Source organism: Mugil cephalus, chromosome 14 (assembly GCF_022458985.1).
Source record: "Mugil cephalus isolate CIBA_MC_2020 chromosome 14, CIBA_Mcephalus_1.1, whole genome shotgun sequence".
In the NCBI taxonomy this organism is placed as follows: domain Eukaryota; kingdom Metazoa; phylum Chordata; class Actinopteri; order Mugiliformes; family Mugilidae; genus Mugil; species Mugil cephalus.
The window spans coordinates 18377190-18393336 of NC_061783.1; the positions used below are offsets into that span (position 1 = coordinate 18377190).

Below are 16147 nucleotides of genomic sequence, written 5' to 3' on the forward strand. Positions count from 1 at the left end.
TTTTTGATGAAAAACGATGTGGACACTGGGATTATTTCATTAAGAAGTCAGTATTTTAATACCTGAACATGACTGAGCAAAGACAGAATTGCAAACAAGCCCCAGCGTCCTCAAACGAGTCTTTGCTAATCAGCAAAAAATTCTAGAAATATTAATAAGCATAAATAAATAAGTTTTAACCTTTGCTACCACTAGATGGCAGACTAAAGCGTCCACTAATGAGGACAATGGGTTTAAATGAAGCAGAATAAGCTGCAATAAAACCTAAAACTTAACAAAAATAAAGACAAAACATCTCATTTTAATGTTTGTTTGCTGCAGTTTAATTATTTTAAATCACAAAATATGCTACAAAACATGTATTTCACCCAAACTTTAGCACCCAACATCATATTAGTCATGTTTTTTTTTTTTTAAAGGTCATTGGGGTGAAACATACTTTCATTCTGAATAAACAGAGCGAGCACAAATCATCGGGGTCATGAGTCTCTCCATTTTCTCTCCAAAACAATCTCCAATTCAGCCAGCGCCACTTACAACACGACACTCGGAGGACGGACAGCGGACACAAGCCCTCCAGTTGTAACATAATCGGCCTTTTCATGGACGGCGGGAGGAAGAGAAAATGGACCGGCTCCTGGGACGACACTGCCTTGGTAATATCTACAGTAGGGTGGAGGTGAAAAGGCTCTTTCATTGCTCTGACACAGACGCAGCTTCATCAAAAAAAAAAAAAAAAACGTAGCCAGGACTCTACAGGAGGGAGGGAGGGAGGGAATGAGGGTGATGGGAAATGTGGGAAAGGAAACTCAGGAAGTGACGGGTCAGAGACACTGGGGGAGTTTTATGTGGGATTATCCCACCACGACGCTGCTGTGTGGGACATCTGGAGTCCGATCATTACTGTAGTCATCAATCAGTGAGCTGATAATCTTCTCAGAGCTGGTTTCAAACATCGTTCAGGCTTTAATTCCCATTAACTTGTTTAATACTGAATAAATCTATGTGGGTCATAGTAACTTCACCACCTCAGTTTTCATAGAGACTTATAAAAGAATAAAAATTAAAAAAAAGATGTGAACAAATCAAATGATGGGATAAAAAAAAAGAAGAAGTGGTTTTAATTATTCACATTGTAAAAAGATTAAAGTTTAAAATCTCTTTTATGCCACAGGCGTAATGATGGCGAATGACTCAGATTTGTAAACATTTTCAGTCCTTCAGCTACAAACTTTAGCCATAATCGAACATATCCTGTCCTCAGTTTGAATAAATAACTCTTCTGATAAACATCTTCGTTCTTCTTCTTCTTCTTTCTCGTCCTACTTTTCCATTTCTCTGCTCTAATTATGAAACTAAAGACGCTCCAACCTTGTGAAATCCACATCCCAGTAACATCGTTCTTCTCATATTGAAACTGGTTATTTATATATAGATTTGTGCATTTATGATACGTTTTATTTCCTTACACCGTCCTGTTTAGTTTGTACTTTGTTTTTCTTTTATTACATTTTATATTCAACACTTTGTTATTTGTCATTTTGCCACGGAAATAAAGTAAAAGCATCGTATATATTTTGTCTGTATTTATTCTCATTGTTTGTGTCGTATTTATTTCATTCACGAACCCCAGTTCCAATGAAGTCAGGACGTTTAGTAAAACATAAATAAGAACAGAATACAATGATTTGCGACTCTTTTTGAACCTATATTTGATGGAACGCGCTACAGGGACAGAATCTTACTACGTTTAAACTGAAAAACTTTATTGTTTTTTGCAAATATTCACTCATTTTGGATTTGACGCCTGCAACTCAGAGGAAACTAAAGCCTGGGAAAGTTGATGAACGCCCAAAGAAACACCTGTGAACAGGTTCATTGGAAACAGGTGAGTGTCATGATTGGTATAAAAGGAGCTCATCAGAAAGTCCTCAAGCAGGGGTGGAGGTCACTGCTTTGTGACGCGTGCAAACAGTTTAATAACAACGTTTCTGAACGTACGATGGATTTCATCACTTACAGCGCATATTGTCATCAAAAAACTTCAGAGAATCAGGGGAAAATCTTTGCATCTAAGCTGCAAAACTTTAAAACAAACATTAACTCTTTATTGGGCTCCAAGTTTCAACCCTAGAGAGTTATTATAGGGCAAAAATCAAGATAAATGAAGTTACCATATATGGTTCCTTGGCCTTAAGTGGTAAAAACAAAAGAAAGAATCAAATTTATATATATTTTTTTTTTTGCCTGATGAAGTGTTAAATGCCTTCGACCTTCGTCCCCTCAGGTGGCACTGAATTAAAAATCATCCTGTGAAGGACGTTGGCTCAGGGACACTTGGAAAGTCACTGTTAGTCACTACATCTAAAAGTGTGAGTTAAACCTCTACCGCACAAAGCAAACCACCAGAAACACTGGAAAAGTGTGGGGCGTCTACATTTCAGATTGTTTTTGGTTGTGTCATCGGGGCTAAAGAAGAAAATGACTGTTCAGATTGTTGTCAGCACAACAGTGATGTGTAACAGGAACACAATGGAAAGTAACTAATTGAGTTGTGGCAACACAACAAACCTTGTGAAACATTTTATAGTAGTTCTTAATAGCTAAACAAATTATTTTAATTGTCTTATTATTATTTGAAACAGCGTTTTCACATATTTTGTATGATTGTGTCCTGTGTTTGGTTTTTCTGTTGTTGTACTTGCTCGGCTATATAGTAAACGAGGCCGATACCTCAGTATACTTCAGAGTTTAAAATAAATAAATAATGATTTGATAGGTGAGGTTTACACCTCCAGGTGTATTCGGTATCAAACATGACTAGTTCACAAACCAGGAACTGTGATGGCATGAGGTTGTGTTAGTGGCCCATGACATTAATGCTGAGAGGTACATACAGATTTCGGAGTGACATGTGCCGCCATCTAAGCAACGTATTTTTCAAGGACGTCCTTGTTTATTTCAGATTTAACAAAGTGCTAGACATGACCCTGTCTCAGTTTCTGCAACAAGTTGCGGGCATAAATTCAAAATGAGTGAATATTTGCAAAAAAACATAGAAAAAGATCATTGTATTCTGTTTTTATTCACGTTACACAATGACCCAACTTCATTAGAATTGGGGCTTGTATTTAGGGTCTGTACAAAAAGTATTCAGGTGTGGACTTTTTCTTAAATTTACCTGTTTTTAATTCTAATTTTATACAATAAAACTTCCTGTGTGACATAAAGGTTTAAATTAGAGTATGTAATAAATAATTATGCTGTATGTGGGGGGTTACTACATTAGAGAGAAGGTTTATTTTTGCTGTTGTCACACCAGTAATATTCATTCATTTGACCACTTTGTGCCTCCATACAGGTAAAGGTGAAGCGTCTTTTTTTAGTCAAAATGTCTCTTAGTGGTAATGCACTCGTCCGATTGTCCCCGTCCCCGTGACCAGGATGTCCGGCTGCCCGTTCCTCCAGATCTCCCTGACGATTCGCTCCCTCTCCTCCAGACGCCTGGCCTTCTCCAGCTCCTCGGCCGAGGCGAACACGTTCACGCTCCTCAGAGTGCCGTTGGACTGGCTGCTGCGGTCGCTCAGAGGCTCCACTGTCACTTTCGGGACGTCCGCCTCCACCCCGTCCTCATCTGCGGCGCTCTCCTCCTCGTCCTCGTCCTCGTCCTCCTCGCTGGACTCCTTCAGCTGCCTCCTCTCGGGGGACGGAGGAGGCCTGTTGTGGTGGCGAGTCCTGCAGGTGATGCCGGCGACCAGGAGGCACAGCGCCATGAAGAGCCCGAAACAGACGCCCATCATGAAGTAGAGGGCGAAGCTCTCTGGGTTGGCTGAAAGCACAGCACAAAGACATTTCCTTTACTACCTATAATCGGTGTCTCTTCCTTTGTTTGATGTTTTGGTGGTTGTCTCTGTGTGTGGCCTCCATCTTTGTTGTCAGCCTTGAGCCTAGCGGTAACAGTGTTAAATAGACGTTCTGCAAAGCTAAACTAGCCTAATATTTGGCATAGTCTGTTAGCATTACAGTTCAAAACTGAGGTTGGCATAAATACATAAAAACCTAAGTATTGGTTTAGCATAAATGCTCCAAAATTAGGTAAGCATAAAAACTTTTTCAACTTAAGTGAATTTAGCATAAAAAGTAGCCTGGCTAGCATAAAATCAATCAATCATATCAATCGTAGGTTAGCATGAACACTTCAACTTAAGTTAGCGTAAAGACTAAAGCCTGAATTTAGCATAAAAAGGAGCCAGGTTAGCCGAAAACGTGACAATCATAGGTTAGCATCAAAACTTCAACTTAAGTTAGCATAAAGACTAAAATTTGAATTTAACATAAAAATAGCCTGGTTAGCATAAAATGTATCAATCATAGATTAGCATCAAAACTTCAACTTAAGTTAGCATAAAGACTAAAATCTGAATTTAACATAAAAATAGCCTGGTTAGCATAAAATGTATCAATCATAGGTTAGCATCAAAACTTCAACTTAAGTTAGCATAAAGACTAAAGTCTGAATTTAGCATAAAAAGTAGCCTGGTTAGCATAAAACGTGACAATCGTAGGTTAGCATCAATACTTCAACTTAAGTTAGCATAAATACTAAAATCTGAAGTTAGCATAAAAAGTAGCCTGTTTAGCATAAAACGTGAACACCATAAGTTAGCACTTAAACTTAAAGTATGTTAAGACTACAATCTGAGGTCGTCATCAGACGCTGGTTAACATCACAATCCTCAGGTTAGCATAAAGAATTAGTAGAAAGGCTTAAATCTAAGGTTAACACAAGAAACTTGTTAGAATAAAAATGTAAAATTTTGTTTTATTATGAAACCGTGATCATTGGGTTAGCTGTGCAAAGTTTCTTGACTCTTCCTTTAGAGATTCTAATAATGTTAGAATCAAAATAGATGTAAATAGAATATTAATTGGTCTTTTATACATTTAAGAAACAGCCATGCTCCCTTTTGAGGCTTTCCCCAGTTTGAAAATCCTGACGTTTTACCTTTAATGTGAGCGTAGGTCGCCATGCTGTTACTCAGCAGCTCCATGTCTCTTTTAACAGGCTCCATGTTGGTTCAGACTGTTATCATCTCCTTTAACACCTGGACCTGTCAGGAGTAATAACACACACACACACTTAATTTATGCATCTGGATCTTTAATAAGACACAAAACTGTAAAAATGTGCTTCATCAAAGCCACCACCCCATCGTTCCTGTGATCTAAATGGGGGTCAGAGGTCAGGAGATGAGGACAATGTGTTCCTCGTAAGTGTTTTACTTTGAGTCCCGGGGCGGGGGACGACAGCGTGAGGCCCTCTGAGTCTGATGGGATGTTTTTATTTATGACATCAGCTCCTGACCAGACCTCGTTTCCTGCCACAGAAATAGTAACATGTTGGATCTCACATGCTCACACTGACTAACTTCAGCTGACGTGACAAAGGATTGGGAGGAAATTAAAGGACCAGTTCGACCAATCACAGACATTTTTATTTGTTCATGTTTTTGGTGATATTTGTTCTGCCTCCTCCCAAAACAATGGCGACTGAAGGAAGTCTTGTTCTTAACACAACAGAGTTGACAGGTTGTGAAAAAAAACTATTTGCAGTTAAAATTGTTTGGAATTCATTAATAATGATTGTTTCCATTAAATACTATTAGAAAACTATTGATAAAACTGAACCAAAACTGGTTTAGCATAAATGCTCCAAAGTTAGGTAAGCATAAAAACTTCTTCAACCTAAGTTAGCGTAAATTTAGGTTAGCATAAAACGTGAAAATCGTAGGTCAGAATAAAAACTTCTTCAACTTAAGTTAAATAAGGTATTTAACTTCAACTTCAACGTTAAATAAGCATAAATTTTAAAAAAAATAAAAAATCTGAATTTAGCATAAAAAGTAGCCTGGTTAGCATGAAACCTGAAAATCGTAGTTTAGCATAAAAACTTATAATTAAAATATAGCATTAAGACTAAAATCTGGGGTCGGCCTCAGGTTAGCAGGAAGGCTTAAATCTAAGGCTAACATAGAAATTTGACTAAAATTGGTCAAATTTAACCTGTGCGCCAAGTACTACAGAGTAAATCTATAATAATATAAAACGTAAGTGTATAATGTATAAACATGACACAAATAATAATAAAAGTCAGTAGTTATACCGGTGCCTGCTGATGCACACTATTTAGCCTCATTACTACCCACTAATGAAGTGGACCAGCTGCTCACAGCTGCAAAACATTATGGACTAATTATGGATGGGAAGTGAAACAGCTTCAGGAACATGTGAAGTTTAACTAGAAGTCACATTTAAAAGTCACAGTTTTGTCTGCTCATATAAAGATGTTCAAAGACAGTGTTTAGCAAGTCATCTTACGCCAGCATTTAGCTTGAGATGATAGGGATGTCTTAAGATTGTCATGTATTTAAGCGAATAAACACGATTAAAGTTGTATCCTTAGGGAATTTTACATGTCTGTACAAAACTTGGTGATAACACATTCCGGACATTTCACATAACACCACTTATATTTCAGCGCCATGGTGTTGTTTATCAGGAAAGTCCATGGACCATTAAAACCTATAGAATTCATCCTCTGGGAACAATGAGCGTCTGTGCCAGCAGCTGCCGAGATATGGACCAAAGTGGCTGGGTGAAGCAAAGTTTTATCAGTTGCACAATTACCCCGGAGCAATTCGCACACTTCACTGGAACTAGTTTCTACAGAAGAAATAGTCCCTGAAGGCCCCAGTGGGCAGATTTGGGACAAAACCCAATTGCAGATGGTCCCAGAGTTACAGTAAAGCTTGATGTAAACACGATGACTGATATCTCCCACCCCCTCACATTCCCTGTCATTACAACAACAATGTGCGTGGGAGCCGAATGTTTTTCTTTCTGCTGCTTTCTCTCCAGGGAGGACGAAATCATGCCCTGCTCCAATCGCTGCCATTGGGGGCTTTGGTCGCTCTCCCACCCTGATCTTTATCCCAGTGACTCTTGGCAGACCTTGTGCACTCTCAAAGGCTTTCTTTTTGTTTGTTTTGAGGGAAATTATAGTTGTAGTCGTTTCGGTGGCTTACTCAGAGTCCACTGACTCATGGGAACTGCTGGTTCTCAACCAGCGAGGCCTTCTGTTCAGCATTTAACCAAAGAAGAAGAGGCCGACTCCATCTGCACTCTCAATTTGCTGTCCCCAGACCTTAACAGCATAAGTGGGCAATTTGCGTTTCCAGTGCCGCTCAAGTCAAACAATGTTTTAGTTAATTTAAGTCTGGCCTTTAGACCCAGTACCTCTCCCACCTATCAGCCTCTTTGTCAAGCTTGTAGCATTTATCGCCTTTGTGGAGTCACTTTTTTCTCCAACTGTCCTTGAGTCTGTGATGGAATAATTGAAGTTTGAGAGGATGAGAAAATTGGTACCACTCTTATGTCTTCTTTAAAAATATTAAGCTAGAGGATGGAGCAGTTAGCTTGGGTTAGCATTAGAGCCTAAAACTTAAATCTAGGATACAGAGGATAGGGCGAGATGGAAGCAAACGATTCACTGTGGCGACCCCTGAAGGGAACAGTCGAAAAGGTAAAGAGGAAGGTTAGCATAAACACTTCCAACTTCAGTTAGCATAAAGAAAAAAAGCCTGACGTTAGCATGATTACAAAAACTTGAAGTTAGCTTAAAACATGAAAAGTAAAACTCAGGTTAGCACAGGAACTGAATTTTGAGTTTTTGTAAAAACATGTAACATAGTTTAGCATAAAGAAAAAGAAACTTAAACTTGAAAAAGTTAGCAAAGCTAACTGTGGTTAGCATAAAACTTAGCATCAAGGCTCAGATCTGAAGAGAAAACTGTTTAGCATAAAATGAAACTATGGTTATTATAAAACATGAATCTTCGGTTAGCAAGAAAAGCAAAATCAGAGGTTAGCATAAAAGCTATAACCTGGTTAGCATGAACACGTGAATCTTAGGGGTCTGTGAAGAGTCTCAGTCATTCAGGTCATGGTTTATCTAAAAAACAAAAACATAAAACAACAACTGGACTTGTTTAGAGAAGATGTTTTGCCACTTGTCATCCGACTAGCTTCTTTAGCACTAAGGGACTGGTGAGACTCGTCTTCTCAAAACTCAACAAGTGTTGCGTTTTTTTTTTTTTTTAAAAAACACTATTTAGACATGAAACTCCAGTTATAAAACTTTAAACTAGTTAGCATTAAACATGAAACTTCTGTTACCAAACTAACTTTGTAAATGTGTTAGCTAAAGGTTAAAAATGCACTTAGCTTTTAAACACTTGAAAGCTTGAACCTCTAAACTGGTTAGCATAAACACCAAAAGCTTCAGATAAAAACCGTGTACTCCAACAAGTTATAATTATAATTATTTTTACAGGCTGGTATTTTTGTTAATGTTGGACAAAAGGCTGAACTGTTTCCTACTCGTTTCCAGTCTTTACGCATAACTCACTTCTTATAGTCGTCGCTAGCTTCGTATTTAGACAGTGGTGTGTAGTCTTTACGAATGCTGGTGGAAAGAAGGCAAATCATTTCTAAACTCAAGTCATTTACTGAATATTTATACTTGTTTTCAGTCCAAATAATCTGGTTTCACTGCAAATATGTGAAAATTTAGTTTATTCTAGTGCAGCATCCTGATTTATTCTTTACTGTTCACAGTTCATGGAAAAATCTAGATTTTTAGGACTTATTTACACACACAGGAGGATGTGAGTGGGTAACACGACTACCCGCTTGCTCTGTTTTCTCACTTACAGAATGAAATCACGTACAGTATATTTATGCCGAGCGCCACATTGCTCCCCCGACAGGCAGTTTGTGGTGAAGTTTGCCCGAACTGGAAGCACAACACAAATACCAGAGGGAGGCAAATGTCCATTTTATGCAGCCGCAGTCTCGGGGCAGACAGATTTAACACCTAACAATTCCAGACAAGTCCAATAACTCCTCGACTAAACTACACACACGCTCAGAGGCCGGCAGCTGTAGCTGTTTATGTGCACCCTGTAAAATGCACTCCCGTTCAACCCTCCCACGTTTCCTGCTTAGATAATCCCATTTAAATCAAAGAATGAAACTTGAGGCTGCTGCAAATAAGAGAAAAAGGGGTTATTTTACAGTAGTCAACAGATGAATCTCAGAGTGGAAAATACTGACAAAAATGAAGATACATGTGACAAGCTGGGTGACAGCATATGTGTTAATGATTTTAGGCATGATGTCAGCTCTCACAAAGACTTTTATGGTCTGTGGTTTTGTAAAGAAACTACTTTGTTGGTTTGTTTATTGCCTCACAGCAGCGGCTTTGCGTTTGTTAAAGGATGTAAAAAGGACAGTTTCAACACAAGAAAGCCACTGCTATGAAGATTATGATAAAATTAAATACATTTAAACATCAGATCTCCTCAGATAAGAACATCACTCACCTTGGTTTGCGCAGCTTGAAGAAAGAAACACAACGGTTTTCCAAGAATTTGAGGTCCAAGTTTGGATGATCTGTCAGCCAGCTTTAAAATAAGGTCCCATCTCTCAGACTTAAAAAGCAGCGGGACGGACTCGGCCACTCGTTGTTCGTGACAGCAGAGCTGACACTGCTGCTGCTGCTGGACTTGCACAGCGAGCAGCCTTCATCCACTCCCTCTCATCCTCCAGAGGGAGGAGGACCTGCCATGAGTGGTCCAGACTCCTGTTTTGAAGGAGGTGTTTCCTTTTCCTGAGATAAGTGAAACTTAAGCATGTACCACTGGCATCTGGACTTCAAAATAAAAGCCTCAGACTGCACGTAAACCCCCCACTGGAGTCCTTTATTGGAGCTATTTTACTCTTCGTCTGTAGATATGAATCACACTTCTGACCACATGGAGGTGATCTCTCTCTCTCCCTCTCTCTCTCCTGCTGGCCCCGTCCCACACTGAGGTCTGTTCACTGTTAAGCCAGGAGGGTGGAACAGGAAATAGCTTGGCGGCTGCTATGGGCACGGGGCCGCTGTGCTGCGGGGGCTTGTGGATTAATTGAGCTCTTTGTATTTTAATGTTAGCTTCGGAGAGGAGGGGGAAAACTCAAAACTGTGCTGTTTGTGGAGCGGGTCGGCAGGTGTCAGTTACATTTACTCAAGTACTGAAGTGTTTGTTGAACATCTTCACTATATTTCAGAGAAGAAAACCAATCAACCAGCCTTCAAATAAACATTTAAGCGATTGTTTAAGGCCCTAAGAGAAATAAAATAATACAAATCTCTACAAGAAACTTGATTTTATTCAAATTCATCATCTTAAATATTCTCTTTTCTTCTTCTTTTTCTTTATATAGATGTTAAAACCACTCTTTAATGACTTTGTGTGGTGTTGATTTTGTTTTTTTTTAAAGGGATTCTGTGGCTAAAACTGTCTAATAAATGTAGAATTGTTAATAAAAGTCAGTGGCCAGGAAGCTACACTTCTCCCACCTTAGTGTTTTAGCCTCCTAGAGACCCTGTGTCCTCATATGGGGACGTTAAGTTTTAGGTTTGTGGCAGATATTTAACGTCATTTAAACATTTATCCTCATAACTAGATGTTTGTTGGTGTGAAAACATGAAGGGGGGCATTTCAGTGGATTCATTCTACAGACGATCACGTAACAAAAGTGGACAAGATACAAAACCTCATCAGATTTTATGGCTGAAATTGTTTATGTTTATTAACTTTTCTAGTTTAATATCACACAAATTCTATCAATAGTAACTTCACTAATTAGGGACTTCATTATTTGCAATTCTGCCATGAATATTAACGGTTTTATATTTTGTTACATATTGGTGACTTTATTATAATATTAAGTGAAAAAATCCCCATGTCCACACATGAGGACATATGTTTTTGTTCCAAAAACTACTTCCTGTACAAAGACAGTGCTTAGTTTTTATACTTCTTTGGTCCTACTAATCCCAAATAAAGACAAAATGAGAAATTAAACGTGCATACCAAACAAAAGCTCAGGTCTCAGGGGGTTAAAATGATTTATTGTCTTATCATATCTCTTGTTTCACTGTTCCTAATCAGGTTTTCATTCTTAGTCAGATCCTATTTTCTCAACCGATCGATGAATTGGTTAAAAAATAGAACAAAAAAGCAGGAATTCTTTTCAAAATGTTTTGATAAGCTGAAAGCAATAAATATTTGAATAGCCGCCAATTAATACCATCACTTCAGCTCCATTTGCGTCCATTTTAGTTCAGTGTGGGAGATAAATCCTCTTTTATGAGCTCAGTGTTGCTCTAAGTAACTTAATACTTTAAATAAATGTACAGTAGTGGAATAGACGTACTCAAACATGGTGGAAAATAAGCAGAAAGAAGCAAAATATTCATACAACAGAAGCAGTTTTCAGTGAGTGTGTTTCTTATTCATATTTACTCAACAGTAAATTTGAGGCTTTCGTGTTCAGGAAGTATTTTTAAAAAGTTCTCCTGCGATTTTTCTGAGTGACTAAACCAGCCTCTGTTATGTATCGAATTGTTTATGCGGTCGTGAAGTGCTATTCTGAGTTCAGCGAGTGTTGATGTGGCGCTCGGTGGTGTTTTTAGCGGAGCAGTAAGGGGTCATTATGTGGGCTGCTGTCATTCAGACGCTCTCAAGGTCGGTTTTAAACCAGAAAAATATGTCCCTAAAAACACACGGAGGCCGCAGCCAAAACAATGACCCAAGCGCTGAGGGACATTCCTGCGTGTACACGTTGCTCTTAATTTAATATGTTTTAAATCCATCTATCTGCAGTGCCGTGGGTTTATTATCTGACTCCACCCATGTTATGGCAGGCCTGTCCTCTTCCTGACGCTGTGCAGGAATAACACGCCGCTTTGGAAATTCCTCAAATTCCCGATCACATTTGTGTATCAGGAAAACACTGGGACGGCAGTTTCCAAGCAAAACACTGTCTTCCTTTCACCTTTCGCTCGCCTCCTTTCCACTGGCTGAAGCAACGCACGTGTGTGGAAGCTGTGGAAACATGCCTGCTTGTTTTTCCCCCCCTCGCACCAGACTGGCATCGATCGTGACTAATGTTTTCCTGAATATAGGCAGTTATTAAGTTTAGGCTGGTGTGACACAAACAGACAGACGGGCTTTGTTCAATAGCTGTAATATGTTCCATTTAATTATGGTGATGCTGTGATGAGGCAGAGATTAATTGTAAGCGCTGCGAGACATTTTTATTTGCTGGTGGAAAGGGGGGGGTGACACTGATTATCTGGTCAGAGGGTGGAATATATTGGGATGCAAGTGAGTATTTTATCCTCACAGTTGAGGTTTAGAAATAAGAAGAAGAAATAAAGAATTGGAAGAGTTTGAGGGAGAACCAGAGAAAAGCACCTTCAAAACTGCAGCCTTTTGTTCCTGGTCTGCAGCGGTTAGTGGTTATAAAAAAGTGATCCAAGGAAGGAAAAGAGGTGAAACGGAGACAGAAGCTCACTTAAGTCTGGGTTATATGGTCCAATCCCACAGACGAGCTACTGCACCTTCAAACTGCCAATAGAGTAAATGCTGGTTCTGACAGAAAGGAGTCAGAACACAAAGCTCCTCCAACCAAAGAGCAATGGATGAAGGTGTTCTGGTCTAATGGATCCTTCACAACAGGGGTCTCCAATATTTTTCAGACCCCAAACTGATGGAGAGATTATTTAGGGACCCCCTTACCTACTATATGTGTCGTATATTAAACTCAGCCTTGTGCTTTTTACAAATATAAATTATCATTTTGCATTCAGTATTAAACTATCCCTTATCTTTTTACTAAAATATGTTGGATTCATGTTAATGTATTTTTAAAGAAATTGTATATATATGTATAAAAAATGTCCAATCAACCAAAGATTTTGGTTGACCCCCCTGTTAAAGACCTATGCCTTACAATATTAAGCATCTGTAGATTATTTTGCGCTACTTCTTAATCTGCTTTTATTAAACAAAATGTCTCAGCAATAACTTGAATCATCCAAAACATAATCAGTGACGATAGAGTATCAACTTTTTCCAAAACTAAATCAGTGCCACAGTGGAAGCAGCAGTTCTTCTCACACCGTTTAATTTGAAGACATTTTCCTCTATTTGACAACAAAAAAAGGCAGAAAAATACATATAATTATATATCTCAGTGTAACTGAAATCACTTTCACATTCTCATCCTCTGAGTCATTTCGTGGTTCTTCACATTGTAAAATTCCTGCTCTGGGCCTGGTCTCGTCTGAGAGAAAAGGAAAAAAAATAAATAAATAAACCTGCTGCCTTCAAGTATTCTTGTCTAAACTCTGAGCAGCTTTTAGTTCAGTTTTGTTTTTCTTATGGAAAAAAAGTCATTTGGTTTTCTGGCTGTACTCCTTCCTGCCTCCGCCTTGACTGGCGAAGTTGCGGACGCGGTGAATCTTGGCCAGCTGGCCCTGGATGGTCTTCATGATGTCCACGTGGTCGGGGATGTGAACGTAGCGGATGTTCCTGCCCGTGACGAACATGTCCTGCAGCTCGGTGAGCCGACCGCGCCGGTCCCGGTACAGCACGTCCTCCAGGCGGACGTTCATGAAGGCGTCCACGTTGACGACGCGCCCCCGGGCCGTGCTCTCGTTTCGGAGGTCCACCGTGGTCACCTCGCCCCTCAGGCCCTGCAGCAGGATCACCATGCTGTTCTCCGCGATGGTCCGCTCACGGATCGAGCTCACGACCTCGACGGACGCCGAGCCTGACGGCGGAGAGGCGGCCCTCTCGGACTCCGCGGACATCTGGAGACACCAGGAGGACACCTGCAGGTAGGCAGAAGCTTATCAGTCATTCAGGTCATGGTAACACAAAAGGCGTTTTTAAAAAAGAAAACTGGTCTTGTAGAGTTTTTTGAAGATGTTTCGCTGCTCATTAGAGTAGCTTCTTCAGTTCTAAGAGATGAGGTTTAAATAGGAAACTAATTTCCATTAACAGCTGGATATTTACCTGTAATTATGATGAGGGGGACTTTTTGTCCCGTCTCTATGAATCGTGCTGTAACAAAAGCCAATATCAGTCAGAGGCTCCAGTCTCAAGGTGCAAATGAAGCTGAAACGTCTTGGGGACAGAAGTTAAGACTGTATAAAGTAAATAACTGTTAATGAGAAATTAGTTGCAGTTTCTGGTCGATTTTTACCTACAAAGTTTCTTATTTAAATCTCAAACTTCCCACCAGTCTCTGAAAGAAGTGAACTGAAAAAAGTTACTTATCAATACCTTGATTGCTATTTCCTATTTATTATTCTTAATATTATTATTTATTTGAGTCTCGAAAATCAGTGAGGTTTCCCTCATTTGCAATGATGTCGAGGTACAACAACATAGAATTACAAAATCAAACAAAGATTAGAACAAACTGAAACATTAGAAGAGAAGTACTCACACTGATGTGAGGTGGTTTGAGAGCAATGTCTTAAAGTGTCCAGGAGTAATGAGAGCGTCAATCATGAGTATATTTTGGAGACGGTTCCACGCTGCTGTTTTTGCACAATAACTAAAAAGAGATTTTCCTAGTTCAGAGTGAATCTGTGGGACTTGAAGTTTAGGACAGACTTGATTTGAGTGGGTGGAGTGAAATCCTGTGGTTCAGTCCAGCATGGATGATTTATATGGTGGTAAATGACCAGTGAGAGCTTTATACATAAAAAAAGATAAAAGTGTTTAATTTATCATGTAGCACCAGAGTCAGAGTGTAACTGATCTTTTTTTTTTTGCCAGCAGATGATTGTTGCATGTTGATTTAAGCTGTGAAAATGGTCTGTGCTAATGTATTTATATAGCGTCAACAAAAACAAAAATTGACTTAGGACGCTTTATAAAAACGGGCCCGAAACCTCCAGAATGAACATAAAGTGGTTATATACAACATATTTACTACACTTATAGTACGCACACACTTGCCAGTAAATTAGGAACACCAGTGAGTATATTCTAATATAATACTGGTGCACTAAATCCTCCTTTGTGAGTGTTTAATTTAACATACACAACTGTGAAGAAATATAGAACATACTCCACCACTGAGGAGCAGAGACATAGACATAAATTCTTTTGAAGAGGGACTAAGACGATCGATAATCGACCATACACAGCGTATGCTCTCAATGGAGACACCCAGAATCAACCCAGTTTTTCAGTAATTCCTAAATGAATCTGTTTTTAGTCTAGTTAAGAATATCAGCTTCTCCATGCTTTAAAAATTAATAATGACCTCTAGCAAATCCAATTTAGGTGCATCTGGTTTTAGCCATTTCCTGGTGATGGCTTTTTCACCCGCCACCAACATTATTCAAATAATGTATTTCTCTCCTTTACCTTGTAATCTCCTGATTCTCTTTTCCTAAATATACAACTTCAAGTTGTTATAGTGTTCAGTTTAGTTTGAAACGGTGTCAGAAAGGTGGTGATTGAACTGGATATAGAGGACATAGTTTGTGTTCTCTTAAACAAACACTGAATAACATAACCTTCATGAAATAAGCGTTTAGTGCAGGGCTAGTTTATTTGAAAGCACTTCGTGCACTCGTGTACCTAATGAACTGGCAAATGAGTGTATTTAGACATTGTGATATCATATTAGCCACAATATAACCTTTATAAAATATACATTAACATTAGTTCACTCGAGTATGTACCATATTGCAGATTATATGGTTACGTGGCTATAGACTTTGGTATTACATAATATTGACTTTTGATATTGGCTTTTTTATGTCTGGTACTTAGAAGTTGGATAAGCGCGCTTAGCTTCACCGTTAGCTTTAAAAGAAGCTAAAATAACAACGACAAATATCACATATGACACATATAACACGGTTATCCATAAATGTCGCGTTTAACATTTACCTGAGTCGATTAAATGCTTATTTCTCCTCGAGAAAATAGCCCAAACCTCTCCAGGTGTCGATACACCTCTCAAAGATATCAACAACTTGGTTTTCCCGCATGAGAGGCTGACGCAGCAGCGTGATGACGTTTCCCTCAGGCGTAGCGTTGCGTCACCACGTTTAAAGAGTCCGCCACAACTTTATTGAAAAGTTGAACAATTACAAAACAACATACAGCGAATACAGAAAAAATATATAAGCAAATTTAAGAAAAAGAAAGGTCAAGAGGAAATAAAA

General features: G+C 39.0%; 2 protein-coding genes across 3 annotated transcripts; both read right to left on the minus strand.

The window, feature by feature from the left end:
- Positions 1 to 299: 299 nt before the first annotated feature.
- On the minus strand, positions 300 to 9769 carry eva1bb (eva-1 homolog Bb (C. elegans)). The gene is made up of 3 exons (XM_047605925.1): positions 9444 to 9769; positions 5006 to 5111; positions 300 to 3829 (listed from the first exon to the last, which is right to left on the minus strand). The coding sequence occupies exons 2-3, from the start codon at positions 5070 to 5072 to the stop codon at positions 3399 to 3401; spliced, it is 498 nt and encodes a 165-aa protein (XP_047461881.1). The 5' UTR covers positions 5073 to 5111; positions 9444 to 9769; the 3' UTR covers positions 300 to 3398.
- A 3291-nt stretch (positions 9770 to 13060) lies between these two features.
- Positions 13061 to 16017, minus strand: lsm10 (LSM10, U7 small nuclear RNA associated). 2 transcript variants are annotated; one of them, XM_047605428.1, is made up of 3 exons: positions 15870 to 15967; positions 13971 to 14517; positions 13061 to 13786 (listed from the first exon to the last, which is right to left on the minus strand). In XM_047605428.1, the coding sequence occupies exon 3, from the start codon at positions 13763 to 13765 to the stop codon at positions 13346 to 13348; it is 420 nt and encodes a 139-aa protein (XP_047461384.1). In that variant the 5' UTR covers positions 13766 to 13786; positions 13971 to 14517; positions 15870 to 15967; the 3' UTR covers positions 13061 to 13345. The 2 variants fall into 2 exon arrangements, with proteins under 2 accessions (XP_047461384.1, XP_047461383.1); XM_047605427.1 differs by lacking the exon at positions 13971 to 14517 and having other exon boundaries at positions 15870 to 16017.
- Positions 16018 to 16147: the final 130 nt, after the last annotated feature.

What these genes read in the sequence shown, in the direction of transcription:
- lsm10 (XM_047605427.1), bottom strand. Translation starts at nt 13,765, where the DNA reads ATGTCCGCGGAGTCCGAGAGGGCCGCCTCTCCGCCGTCAGGCTCGGCG.
- eva1bb (XM_047605925.1), bottom strand. Translation starts at nt 5,072, where the DNA reads ATGGAGCCTGTTAAAAGAGACATGGAGCTGCTGAGTAACAGCATGGCG. An exon ending in GACCTACGCTCACATTAAAG is followed by an intron (nt 3,830 to 5,005) that starts GTAAAACGTCAG and finishes CTGTGCTTTCAG; the next exon opens with CCAACCCAGAGAGCTTCGCC.